This window comes from Etheostoma cragini, chromosome 15 (genome assembly GCF_013103735.1).
Source record: "Etheostoma cragini isolate CJK2018 chromosome 15, CSU_Ecrag_1.0, whole genome shotgun sequence".
Taxonomy (NCBI): Eukaryota; Metazoa; Chordata; class Actinopteri; order Perciformes; family Percidae; genus Etheostoma; species Etheostoma cragini.
This window is the reverse complement of record NC_048421.1, coordinates 20,501,692-20,516,097: the sequence shown is the minus strand read 5'-3', so window position 1 is coordinate 20,516,097 and position 14,406 is coordinate 20,501,692. Positions and strand designations below refer to the sequence as shown.

The window sequence follows — 14,406 nt, the reverse complement described above, 5'->3', positions numbered from 1 at the left end:
GATGGTTTGGATTTTTTTTCACCTTTTAATAATAAACACCTTCATTTACAAATTGCATTTTGTGTTTACTTGTGTTGTTCTTGACCATTGTTTAAATTGGTTTGATGTTCCGAAACACTTAAGTTAGACAAACATGCGAAGGAACAGGGGGCAAACACTTTTTCACACCACTGTACATGGCACTTATCACACCCATAGTTACCTAATTACAGTTAAATACAGTAAAATAATTACATAGCTATATACATAGACTCTTAATTGTCTTGAAGACCATAAAGGAACATGTGCACGTGCATACACATACACACACCTACTGTCTGTTTGGCAGAAAATCTTTACTTTACTTAGCTGATTGGTTACCATTTAAGTTTAGAACTCTTGTTACCGGGATACTGAGGACAAGCACAAGCTTATTTAGCTTGTAACACAGCTCTACATTAGTGTAGCCAAACAATGCGTATTTTCTTTCTGTAGGACCTTATTGACGACTGGAAGACCAAGGAGACCAAACGTGGAAATGGCAAGAGCATTGACCCCACAGCCTTAAAATGGACACCGCCTAAAGGGACGTAGAGGGAACTTCCTTTCACACTCCAAACACCCACACACACATACACCGACAGATCCTACACCCCCCCCACTGGCATGCTCACAGACCTTGAGCCCAAACCCCTCACACACAAGCTCTTGTACAGACCGCTTGCAGCAGCTACAGCACAGTCCACTGTTTCTCTTGATTCAGCAGTCACTTTCATGGCTCGGGAAATCTACTTCAGTCCAACCATTAGCTCACTGATATAATGCCTGGTCCAGAGTACTTGTTTGGACATTGCACAAAATTAGATGAAAATGAGGCAAATTTGCATGAATTTGGACCTTGAATTTGATTTTGAATATAAGAATGAATAATCAGAAATATAGTAATTGCTTAAGACCTGGCTGTGTGTAGACACTTTGTAAGATTTGGTACTGCAAAATTCGACAAAGCTGTACGCCATCAGGGCTTAAGGAAGGGATTTAATACTTGCATGCAAAAACAAAAACAAAAACATGCATAGCAATAACAATAGTTAATTTATGGCAATGTTCAGTAACATAAAACAAAAAGAGACAACCTAACAAAAGCAACATTGCAGCTGCAGATGCCCTCAAATGCTTAGTTCAGTTAATTGTAACAGAAGCGTTATAGTTAGTTGGATTAAAACCAATACACAATAGGTTTGAAGGCAAACTAAACTCTACAGCCTGGTGTTTCTAACAGCTGTAAGCCACTGGCTATTACTCACTTAAAAAACAGTAATAGATTACATAGAGTGGAATTTTAATAACTTTCATCATTTGACAGATTGATATCTAATATCTAAGACATTTATATAATTTACACAGTTTATCAATGTGAATATTTATTTCATAAATGTAATATTGATCAACTTGTGGTTCCACAGCTGTTCATCATTTATTTTTAGAATTTTATATTTTCGGTTTTAGGCCCCTACTACCATCTTGTTCCAACAAACAGTACAAATTAAATGCAAAACAATAAGCTAGGCATCAGCCAGTGACGTCTGTCTACGTAAGATCATGGCTGATGTCTCTTTGACCTCATTTGTTATCTGAAAAGTGAAAGTAATTGTGAGTTGTTAGACCACCTCCTGTCCAGACACCTGATTAGCACCGAGCACCAGACACGCCCGCTAATCCAATCTGCAGGCGGCCGGGATTGAACCTGTGCTGCTTTTCATTCTGTTCTCGAGATGGCCGACACAACACATGCAAGCAGCACGTTGACTCATGCGATGCATTTAGGCAGACATAGACCAGCTGGCTGTGATTAAACAAGATGATTAAACAAGGCCTGAGCCCAAAGCGGATAATGTTTCTAGATATAGGAGTCCCGAATTTTACTTTACCATTTATTCAGGATATATGGCATACATGCGGAAGCTCACAGTTTGGGAAAATTCCCATATTCACATGTGCTGCCAAACTTGAAAAAAAAATGTATTATTGTGTAAGTTCAATGTCATAACAGAATGTTTTTGACTTCATGACAAGATATTGTCACGCTATTACAACATACAAACTGATCAAGTTATAACAAGAAAATGGTTTTGTTATTACATGATGCTATTTATTACGTAATTACGTGAAAAGTTTCAACTTATAACAAGAAATTATTGCGTTATCACGGGAACCTTTTTATGTTATAACACGCTAATTTTAAAGTGGTTAACATGTTACGTTTCATGTTATAACGTGATCATTCATCTTGTATGAATATGAAACTCCTGTTTGAATGAGGACACGGTGTGCAGACGGATGAATTGTTAAATTGGCTCATATACTCTACATGATTTTAATAGGTTCTTATGGTTAACAAGAAACCTTTCATAAATAATATGTGGTATTTACAAGAAAATGTTCTTGTTGTAACTCGAAGAGTTTTTTTGTTGTAATACCTAACATAGTGTGTTAAAAAAACAAACTACCTTAACCGCTAAAAACATCCTGTCATGATCTATAACTTTTCATGTAATAACGTGATACTGATTCGGTTTTTTGTTTTCATGCAGCGTACAGACAGACCGTAAATTCTTGAAAAGTAATTTGATCACATCTTCTTAGAGTTGCAAAAAATTAGAACTACAAAAAAATATTATCTCCATGATTAACTATTGTCTTTTCACACAAAACGGGCATCAGTTACACAGCTGTTGCCTTATGTCAAATCATTACCAGATGTCTGGGAGAAAGACCAACCCTTTTGTCTGACACTGACTGTGGCTGTTTGAACCTAGAGTGCATCAATAACTCTGCTTCTCTTTCATGCAACAAACAAACCCTTCAGCGTTCCCTCATTCACTCTCTTGTTATTCCCAATATAGTGTTAATTAAACTTTAAACTAAACTATATTGGGAACGACCCAACAAGATTTCAGACTTAAACATATCGTTGCGTTATTAGATGTGTCGGCCATTTGAGAGACGGAGGTGCGCCTTTTAATACGTCCCTGAAAAAAAGCGAGCCTTCAGGAGCATGGTTAAAGGCTGTATACATGTTGAATGTTACGTTTCCACTGTTTAGAAACGAAAGCCCGCCCCATTTTTCAATTTGAGTTTTCACGGTTATTTCTGCTTCTTCTCTTCCTCCGGGTAACCACAACTGCATTGCATTGTGGTAAACAGGAGTAAAGTGTAGGGTACTTTCTCTCTTAATACATCCATGGTTATATCATATGTCCGCTCAAATTAGCTGTGCATTTTGGGTCTTTTATGGGGGACTATATAGTGAATGAAATTAACCGCGGATGATTGAAACACCATTACAAAATGGCGAACACACACATATAGACAAATATGCACTCTATCTGTGATACGGAACGGTTTGGAACACAGCTATTGTGTCCAGTATTAAATCACTGGAGCCAGGCGCTTATCTAGGCTACTACAGCTGCCATTGGCCATGGTTGGACCGTCAGAAGGGAACCTACCTGGATGTGTTCTATTACCACCTGTCTTCCCCTTCTTTTTTAAACCTTTTATCTTAGTGACGGCTGTGTTGTTTCATGTCTTCACTTATATTGTGAAAAGTAAAGGTACATTGGGGGGTCAGCAGCTGTTCCCAGTGCTGGAGCAGTCAAACATGTTTCTGTCTTTTCTGTGTCCTTTTGTGGTGGGGTGGTTAAAGTTCTCAATGCTGTTTTATACTTTTTCTACCTCTAAGGTTTACCACTGTATAAAAGCTACAACAGCCCGTTTTAAGCATCTTTTTTTGTAATCTGTTTTTAACATGTAAAACTATATAGCTATGTTCAGCCAGCAAGTGTGTTTTTTTTATTTACTAGATTTTAAATAAAATATATTTATAAACTTAGAAAAATATAATAATAACTGTGTAGAACGCAAAAGACAAGAATGCTAGAGGAAGGTCTACTCTGTAGGACTGGCTTCCATGTAAATAGGAATATTTATCTCAAGATTTTATGTAGTTTTGAATGTGTCTAGAAGTTCTCAAAAGATACAGGAAGGAGGATCCAAGGCAACAAAGACTATGACAGAAGTCATTTACATTTCAGAGGTTCATCTCCTGTTATCAAAAGTGACAGATGATTGGATCAGAACACGTCACTTTAGTACATTATCACTACTTGTCATTGCCGTAATTGCTGCTGCAAGCAGTTAGGAAAACACAAGCACATTCTTTTTGTGAGTGCCAGAATTTATCTTTTATATAATACAGCCTGCTGTATGATTGAAAAAATTTTTTTTTACTGATCAACATGTTCATTTTTTGTTCAGTAGTTTGACAGTTTGGGAAAATACTCGTATTCACTTTCTTGCCAGTTAGATGAGTAAATTGATACAACTCTGGTGGCTGTGTACTAAATATAAAGCAGCTTAGCTTAGCTTAGCACAAAAAAGACATTGGTGGTACCTTTATATTGTCTCTGTTGGGTGAAAACCTTTAGTTGTTTAGGAAAATTTTAGGAAAAAATGCTAATCTGAAAACATTCTATTGAGCTTTTTACCTCCGTCAAAGTCTGCCTTAATCGCCTTGTCTCTGTTTAAATATTTGTAAAATGCACAGACATACAGTAGGTAAATGGTAACCAATGGCATTGATTTATTAAAAGAATTGAAATGATCAGTTATTGAGATACAAGGTTTCTGCCCCAAAGCAACAATTTGTAGAAAATATGAGAGTGGTATCATGTAACGCAGCAAAGCAAATAAGTATATTACCCAAAAATGTCAAACATTTTATTTAAAGGAACACACCGACTTATTGGGACTTTAGCTTATTGACCCTATCCCCCAGATAGGGTATTCTCAGAAGGTGATTGAGAATAGTTGGATCCATCTAACTCTGGGGATACAGTGGGTAAGATAAAGTCCCAGTAAGTCGGCGTGTTCCTTTAACCATTGTGCATACGCTTAAACAGCAGTTGGCTGTGAAATTGGAGGTGTGTGGCCACCAATGTCAGACTGAATCATCTTTTGTTCTTTTCTTTTATCTCCAGTATGCTTTTTTTGTATCGTTGTTTTTGTCTCACAATGTCACCTTACCTTAACAGACTACAGAGTTCTGTTAGCTTTTCTTCTTTCTTATAAAAACAAATGTTGCCTTTAAATTCTATATGTATGTATGTAGTTCTTTGTGTCTTGTTTTTCTTTTCTTTTTTTAAAGGGATGTTATCTTTTTACTACTGTGGATTCATTCATCTGTGTTTTACATGCTTATATTTTCTCTCATCCTGTGGTCGGTTTGCCTGTCTTCATTTGGGCTTTGCATGACATCACAGACTGGCAGAGTCAATACAATATATAAAGGTCTACATGTATCCTTTAAGCCCCTGTTCTCATTAAAATTCTCTGAGACGGGCTGCTGGAATTAATCATCACTGTTGTATGTATAGGGACTGCTTTGTTTGCCAATTCTTAAGTGCATTTACAGAAAAGTGCACTTTTAAAGGGAAAATCCATCCTAAAAAAAGCAACTTCCTGATGATGTTTCATGCATGTCTGTGCCGATTTTGTTCTTGACTGTACTTTTGCTTTTGTCATGTTGATATATTTACCTGCAAAGGTATGATGGAGTGATTAAGTGATTAAAATAATCTGCGGTCCCCTCAGAATCATTTGGCAGCCATTTTGTACTCATATTTAACATAAAATTCCTCCTAAACAGTCTACTTTCTATTCTCACAGTAGCAGCAAAGGGAATGGGGGGGAACTCAACTGACTAAGGGCCACATTGAAAAATAAGAGTCACATCAGGGGTAGTCTATATACAACGTTCCACTTCCGGGATTGCTCCATTGCCGCCTGACATTTTGCCTGTGTACTTCATTTAGGACAGATATCCCTTGCCTTGGGCTTCATTTTTGTTTGCATTTTAAACTCTGGTGGGTCAAATAGCTTATATAATCTTTTCACATACAATTTGGTATCTATAATGCTGTAAAATAAATAAGCAAGAAAGTACTTTAGCCATCCCAGAATTTATCTCATTCAAGCAAAACAATGATTACATTTTTAAGAGTAGGCTACCAGATTTACAACAACTTGTTTCGCAGGCCGAATGTGCAAAGTCACAGTCTGAAAGTCGGTAAATCTGCCAAATTCTGCTTCTCAGTTTGAAAAACTTTTCCCCTTCTTTTTGGTTTAGGGCACTACTAGGTGGACCAGAATTTATTGTGAAGCTAAATTGATATGTGGGCCGGATTTGGCCCTCTTGGCTTGAGTTTAACACAAGCATTAAACCATAAATTACATAATTTAAATCATATTTAATTAATTATGTGAAAGCTTCCCCCTCAATACGATTTTCTTTTCTTTCTTTTCTTTTTAGAAAAATTGTTTGCCTTGATGTCACAGTCCATTTTTATTCCTCCCATTCATTTCTCATCTTGTTGTCTTGCAGTTCTTCTGTGTGCTGGTGGCAGCTATACTGTAGATGGGCAGCTTCAGAGCAACTTGCTGGTTATTAACACAGCTGAATAGAGTCATAGTTACTTAGAGAAAACAGAGGCATTCCATCACCTTCCATAGGCCACCCTGAGCTGTTGTATTGTAGCACTGTAGCACTTGACCCTGCCAACTATTAAAACTATGCACTCAAAGCAGCGGCACACAAAAGTAGCGTGGCATCCATGTGTAGCTCAGTTGTGCTTTTGTGCTTGCTTCTCCCCTTCCTTTCTCTTCAGTAATAAATGCAAATGGTGAAAGAAAAGCTGAGCTTGGTCAGATGTGTTGTTTGTGTATTAGAACTACTACAAACAAACTCTTCATTCTAATCCCAACCGGTCGTCAGACACCACCTCCCAAGAGCCTGGGTCTGACCGAGGTTTCTGCCTAAAAGGAAGTTTTTCCTCGTCACTGTCGCACTGTTGCTTGCTCTGGAGGAAACTACTGGAACTGTTGGGTCCTTGTGGATTCTGGAGTGTGGTCTAGACCTGCTCTATCTGTAAAGTGTCTTGAGATAACTCTTGTGCTGATTTGATACTATAAATAAAATTGAATTGAATTGAATTGAATTACAGTAGCTGTTTCCCCTGGCAACAGTCGTAGTCCTGAGCGGGTAAAGGATTGTTTGGGTCAGGTCAGTTAATCTCTATCGACAATGTTTTTATTTCCGGGATTGTTCAGGTGCCGCCGGAAATCCGGCCAAATGTCCCTCGCCTTCTTCTTCATTTGTGTTGGAATCCTAAACTCCGGTGGATTTCTGAGGACTATGGTTACCTGGTCCTCAGATCTCTGCAGGCTGAATCCAGACAGCTAGTTAGACTGTCCAATCTGAGTTGTTTGTTGCACAACTAAAACAACCTTTGAATGTACACATACAGTATATAAGTTCAATATAATTCTTCCCTTCCCGAGGCTAATGTGCAGCGGCACCGTTGCTCCGTCCAGCGCTTAGCACCACCCAAAACCATTGTGATTGGTTTAAAGAAATGCCAATTAACCAGAGCAACGTTTTCTCCCATAAAGGAATTCTGTTTGGACTAGCCAGGCCCTCCTACACAGTGGGGTGGAGGAAAATACTTTTAAATAAATTAACTGAGAACATGTGGGGAACCCTGGTAGCCCCCTGGTTGATGTGCTCCCCGTATACAGTCTCAGTCCAAACTGCAGTGGCCGCGGGTTCAATGCTGGACCCATGGCCCTTTGCTGCAAGTCATTCCTCTGGTTAGTATGATGAATGAGTAATCATTTTCAGAGTCTCACTACCAGTGGTTGCTGAGAGTGTGTACAGGGTTGGGTCCACCCCCCCCCCCCCCCCCCCCCCCCCCCCCCTTAAAATATGATTGCCCCTCCCCTCCCCCGTTCCATTGGGAAACAGCATTAGAGTGAAAATGTGTATTGTATTCTGAAATACAATTTGTTTAAAATGAAAAGAAAAACACTTTGCACATCTGTAACATAAGACAGGTGTGTCGGAGGGGGGTAAGTATGTGAACAACTGCGAAGAAACTTCCGCACACTTACTAACTTGTTTTCCCTTTTTTTTTTTTTTTTATATATCTTGACATGCTTCCAACAAATTATTAACAAGTATAAATCAGCCTATATTTGTGGGAAAAACACAGAGATGATAGGCATGCTGCCTTTATGTAAGGAAATCACTGGTAGCCAGCCACAGATACAGCTCATCCTAAGTCAATGTGCAACATAAAAACAGGATTTTAAAATCATACCAACAATTGTTTTAGTAGGTTAGTATTGTAGGCACCATGTTTAAAGGCTTTGGGCTGCCCGTGTTATTGAAGGCCCAGTTTAATATGCAACTTATTTTTAAATATGTAGTAGGGGGTCTGTGCTCCGTCCCTTTCTCAGATAAGGGGTCAAGCATGCAAGAGATGGACAAGATGAATGATGGGTCTTAATTATAATAAGTTGCCATGAAACATCAGCTCTTCAGGTGTTTAATTCGTGCTTAATTTGTTTTCCCACACAACAAAAACAATAATCGTTGATCTTGAATATTTCACTCATGGCTTTCCAACTAAGCCGTATCGTTGGTTACAGTGACGACACAAATAAAGACATAGTCAGCTAATGTTATCAGCTTTAATGGATTTGGCATCAAATAGGCAAACTCCTTTAAAAAAAACATTAAGGCTTACATATACATAGATTCAAATATGACTAAATAGAAGAGATAACAACATGGATTATAGATCAACAGGGATGATAGGCAATGATTTGCTGTGATTTGCAGCAAGTTAAATTAATTTCTAGTGTGTAGACCATCCGTCCTGGTCCGACTGTCCTGTCGATCAACAACAAAGGACAGAATTATACAGGACATTGTAGTTTCAACTGAGCTTTGATTATGGTCTGTTTTTTTGTTTCTTTTTTTAATATTTAGTAGGAGTCATAATTCCTTTCCTCTTCCATATCTGAAAAAGAGAGCAAAAATATGAGACTCAAACAAGGCTTTTCTCAAGCAGGAATCCTTGATGAGATGATGGCATGAAGCATAATGTTTTCACAAGCAAAAAAGAATATACAGATGGGACGCTTTCCAGCACAAAGGGAAAATATTATAAAAGCTTAGAGGTGAAATGTTAAAACAGAATAACTTGCCTGCCCAAATCAGTGTACAAAGATAAGTGTTGGTTGGAAAAACAGGAAAATTCCGTATTTCTAATTCTTATAATTCTTATACCAGTATGATTTTGAAAGTGTGTTAAGGAGTTGGCATTACCTCCACCTAGACTTCTTCTGCCCATGAGTCCAACAAACATCTCCCCTTTATTTCCTAATGAACAGAGACAAAAAGACAGAGATAGAGGAAAAAACTGATATCCATGAGGAACAAAAGAAAGCAAATTATCTTAAATCTAGTGTTAATCTAAATAGACAAATAAAAAGCAAGACAGCGCTTGTGTGTGTCGTTCTACTGGTTTAATGATACTCACTTTTCTTGCCGAGTCTCACAGGTAGAGCTGAGCCTGAGTAAAGGAAGGATAAAATGTTGTAAATAGTACAACAGGGACACCGCAAATGTTAGTAGCAATATAACAGAGATATGACTGGAGTTAGTAAAAAAAACACAAAGTGCAATAAGGTTTCTTCAAAAATATCATTACTCAACTAATATATTCCCCACAAAGTACAATTCTGCATGCACGTTTGTTTGTGTTCCTTTACCCGAGCTTCTTCCCATCAGGCCGTGGAACTGCTGTCCTTTGGACCGCTTGATGAGGTCTGCCAGCCGGATGGTTATTCCTCTCTCTAGAGGGTAGCCCTGCACCAACACACACACACACACTGTAAGTCATTGCAGGTTTGGTCCAGGAATGAATGAAGTTCAAGGTATTCCTCCTCATCCAATCCCTGCTGTCTGAGGCGTGTGAGTCTGGTCCACACAGCTGGGAGGGTAGCGCCACTTGGAAGGTTGGGGGGGGCAAGAGGGTACAGTAACGCAGCCCGATTGATTCTCAGAGCAACATGTCATCAAGATTATCAAATCACTTGGTAATTTAACACTCCCTTTTTCACTTCCGTTTTTTTTTTATTACTTGTTGTTACTTTGACCCTCAAGGCCACTTTCCCTAAATGATAAATGACAACGTTGTTTTGTGTTGTAATTAATGAATGAATGGAGAAAACAATGAAAACATGTACCTGTCTTTAATTACGTCGACTTTAGATTGACTGAGAGTGGGTTCTGTCTGTGGTGATGAAAGTGAGCAGCGTAAACTGAGGATGTATTTAGTAGAGCACAATGTAAATCCCCATGGACCTTCAAAGTAAGTCCATGGGGAGGACAGCCCCCCCCCTTCACTTTTCAAAATCCTTTTTCTGTTCTCTTTCACCAAATTTTACAGTTTCAAATTGATTTTGAACATAATCTCTCTAAACATTCTCTTCAAGTATTCGAGAAGAAAGAAGATGATAAAACATATAACGGTCCGGGGGGTCCTGGTAGCGCAGTTGGCTAAGCGTGGCCCCCATATGCAAAGGCTCAGCCCTTACCGCAGCAGCCGCGGATTCAAGTCTGACCCAAATCTCTGTATCTTGTGTCCACCACACAACAATAACTTTCTATACTGAATGAATCAGGGTCTATCCAAGGAGTCTGCCTGTTTAAAGAAAGTTTTTCCGCGCCACTGTCTCACCAAATGCTTGTTCTTGGGGGAGAATTATTGGGTCTCTGTAAATTATAGTGTGGTCTAGACCTACTCTATCTGAAAAGTGTTTTGAGATAACTTATGTTATTGATTTACACTATGAATAGCTATAAACTGTAAAAATAAAAAATAATTGATTCAAAAATACTGTTAAGTTGACATTTACTTCCCGCAACTGCCTCAAATATTCCAGAACTCTTCTTTTCATCTTCTTGAAAATGGGGGGAGGGGGGGGGACACACTTTGTACTTTTACAGAATAATGTTCCAGTTGCTTTATTTATTATTATCTCCTGCTTGATGTTCTAGGCTTCTTCATTTGACTGCTACCATGAGATTATGTCGAAAAGGAAAGAAAAGAGAAGCCAACAGGTTTGATGCCATGGACTGGGTGTCGCTCTCCGCGGTGCTGGACCCTGAGGGCCAGGCAGAAGAAATAAAGAGAAACAAAGAGGAGAGGCTCCATTATCTTTTTGGAGATTTAACGTGAACCTAACATATTGATGTTCTTTATTGGGCTTCTTCTGCTTGGAATACGCTCCCTGTAAGAATCAGACAAACCTAAAGCAGGCTTTATTTACAGAAAGTTACTCAAACACCAGCTAATGAATCCCATCTAGAGCTGCAGTAAGTCTGCTTGTTGATTACTACTGGTTACTATTGTTTGTTTATTATGGTGTTTCACTTTTTGTGTCACTCTTATTTTATTAGACTGGTCTTCTTTTGTTTTATCAATGTAGTTGTCTTGTTTTATTGATAAAGTGTAATTTTGTAACTGTTTCTTTGAACTGCTGTTGCTCTTTGTGTGGAGCCCAGGAAGACTAGCGTCCACTTATTGGCAGCCAATGGGGATTCAAATAAGAATAAAGAAGGAGAAAAAAATGATAGTGGAGAAACGTGGGAATTCATATAGGCCTACTACAGGTCAGAGAAATAATTATCCAGGATTATTATTATATAATTATTTAGGGGAAAAAATATTACAACTATTATTAACTTCCAGAATATATTTATTATTACACCATAGTGATTTTTGTTACAAGGCACGGAAAGGTATTTTTTTTCTACCCAAATCGATTTCTCAGAACAACACGTACTACATATACTCCGCCGCGTGTCCACCTTATACCTAAAAAGAGAAAGAAAAAGAGGTTTTCTCTTACCTGCCAGCTCTCCGCCGTCCAGGTTTCTCCGTCTTCTTCTGCGGTGGAGATCGGGCTCCCGAGCGCGCCCAAGACCTGCACGAATACGACGACCAACAACACAGCTACAAACTTCAGAGCCTCCATCGTCGCCCAAGGGTGCCCAAATAAAAGTGGCTGCAGACGATAAAAGACAAACGTACCCGATGTGGACCTATACAGTACAGGAGCCAAATAACTCCCAAAACCCCAAAAATGAAAACGTTGATTTGGCTGTGCACTGTGCGTTAGTCCTGAGTGCTGGTCTTATAAAGTCCCGTCTGCTCGCCCCTCCCTCCCTCCCCCCCTGACGTTAAAGTGAATACATCCTGCAGGCCGGATTATTTCTTTCTTTCCATTGTCTGACTCAGATGTGATATGTGTTGAATACACTTCACCTTATCTAAAGCTAACTGACCAGGTCCCAGACTGTGAGGGATGGAAGTCCTTATTAGTGGTTTCTGTCACCAACCTGGGATTTCATTCTTTTGCCCACATAATTGATGAGCTCATTAAAGGGTAATTTCGGATATTTTCCAGCTAGGTTTTATTTTCCTTTCTTTTTGTGTTTAAGTGACTGATGGCAACAACAGTCTTTGAAATTGTCACTCCTAATACTGGACCAATGTAAAAAAAGTGTTGTTCCCATTAGTCATCTACTGTCTGGTAGTCTGGCCAGAAGTCGTCATCATGGAAGGGTTTCAACAAAAAAGCCATGCTCCGACTAAGTTTTTGTGCATTGTTGAGTTGCTTGGCCATGTTTCCATATCGGACGTCTGACTTTTTGGCTGCAACTCTTCCATGAAGACCACGTCAGGCCAGACTTCTTCAGACAGTAGATGGTGGACCTGGGTCCCATTGGTTTCTGCCAGTTCTGAGCTGATGTCACTGCTGGACAGCTTCCCATTTCAAAGGGTAATAAGCTTGGCCGACCACTGCGTCAACGATCCTCAACGTTGCCCGACTTTTTGCAAGTGTAGCTATAAGAATTGATGATAGTTTGATAGAGGGCGAAGGGTAGCAACACTGTATTTAAAAAACATCGATCATGTAAATTATTCCAGACTCTTAATCAAGCCAGGACTATATGGGATCCACAGTGTAAAAACAAAGGGCTCTTAGGTGGCCATCTGAACATACGCAGTATGGGAACAATTAGAGCATCTTCTCATAAACTCACATGTAGATTTCTTTGGGCTTTCAGAAACTTGGCTTAAACACTCTTCCCCACAAGCAGCGGTATCATTACAAGGCTGCAATGTCTTTAGAAAGGATAGGCATCAAGGAAAGGGGGGAGGGGTGTTACTGTATATGAAAGACTGCTTAAACTGTACACAAATAATTTGGCCTAATGAAATACCAATTGAGTGTGTTGGAGTTAAAGTGTCACTCTCAGCAGAAATTTCATTTACTGTTCCATGTCTTTATCGTCCGCCTTCAGCAAAAGTAGATTTTTATGATCAATTTAAAGCACTTCTAAGTTGTTGTGACTTTAATAATGAGGTTATTCTAGTGGGAGACTTAAATGTAAATTGGGACAACAAAAGTGACAGAAAGAAAATGAAAGAAACTACAGATAATTTTGGACTGACACAAATGATCAGTGATCCCACTAGAATAACAAATCGATCTTAAACTCTAATAGACCTGTTGTTCTCTAACAAACTAGATAGAATAATAAAAACATACAATTTTTTGACTGGCTTGTCTGACCACAATGCCATATTATTTTTCAGGAAGCTGACTAAAAAACAATTTAGAAGTATCAGTAAAAACATTAATATAAAACAAACATTTATTCCAAAGAGCCAGGAACAACGTTAATTGCAGCTCTAAACACTCTTGATTGGTCTAGTGTATTATCTTGTGATGACACTAATAAATGTTCTGATTTACTACACTCCTCTATTAAAGGGGTTCTGTCTCAGTTTCAGAAAGCGGGTCATTTAAAGAAAAGAGTTTATTCCTTGCCGTGGATCAATAGGTAGTGTAAACAACTTATGACACTCAGAGACAAATTACTTAAAAAATCATTACAATCTGGAATAAGTACTGATCGATTAAATTTTGAATCCGCAAGGAATAAAGTCACGCAAACTTTGAGAATGGCAAAAGCTCATTTTTGTATGACAATAATTAATAGTGCCAAAGGAAATTGTAAGCTTATTTGGGAAAATATTAACAAACTCCTTGGTAAAAGTAAGCACACTGCTGATAAAGACCTTGAACTCAAATTTGCTAATGAATTGGTATCAGAGCCTCTAAGCCTAGCAACTAAATTTAATGATTATTTCCAAAGTACCATTGATGAGATCGCACAACTGTTTTCTAACTCTTTTGACTCTCAACAAAATATTGGCAATACCGATCCCTATATGGATGCCTTAACTCAAAATTCAAAGTTTAATATTCAAATAATTTCAGAAAATGAAGTACAAAACATAATCCCTAAATTGAAAAGTTCTAAAGCAAGGGATGTGTTTGGATTTGATACCAATCTTCTGAAGAATTATAAATCTTGTATCTTGTTGCCTGTGACCCATCTTATTAATTTATCAATCACGCAGGCAGTCGTCCCCTTGAGTT

General features: G+C 38.5%; 1 protein-coding gene and 1 long non-coding RNA gene across 14 annotated transcripts in view; one reads left to right on the top strand and one right to left on the bottom strand.

The window, feature by feature from the left end:
- LOC117957699 (histone acetyltransferase KAT7-like) overlaps positions 1 to 4,581 on the top strand; it is a 38,551-nt gene extending 33,970 nt beyond the window's left edge. For all 13 annotated transcript variants that reach the window (XM_034893647.1, XM_034893659.1, XM_034893658.1 and 10 more), the window contains one exon: positions 475 to 4,581. In XM_034893647.1, coding sequence (XP_034749538.1) covers positions 475 to 573 — 99 coding nt within the window. In that variant the 3' untranslated portion in view covers positions 574 to 4,581. The remainder of the gene's footprint in view (positions 1 to 474) is intronic.
- A 9,446-nt stretch (positions 4,582 to 14,027) lies between these two features.
- Positions 14,028 to 14,406, bottom strand: part of LOC117957726 — an 18,993-nt gene continuing 18,614 nt past the window's right edge. The window contains exon 4 of the long non-coding RNA XR_004659566.1: positions 14,028 to 14,042. This is a non-coding gene — a long non-coding RNA (uncharacterized LOC117957726). The remainder of the gene's footprint in view (positions 14,043 to 14,406) is intronic.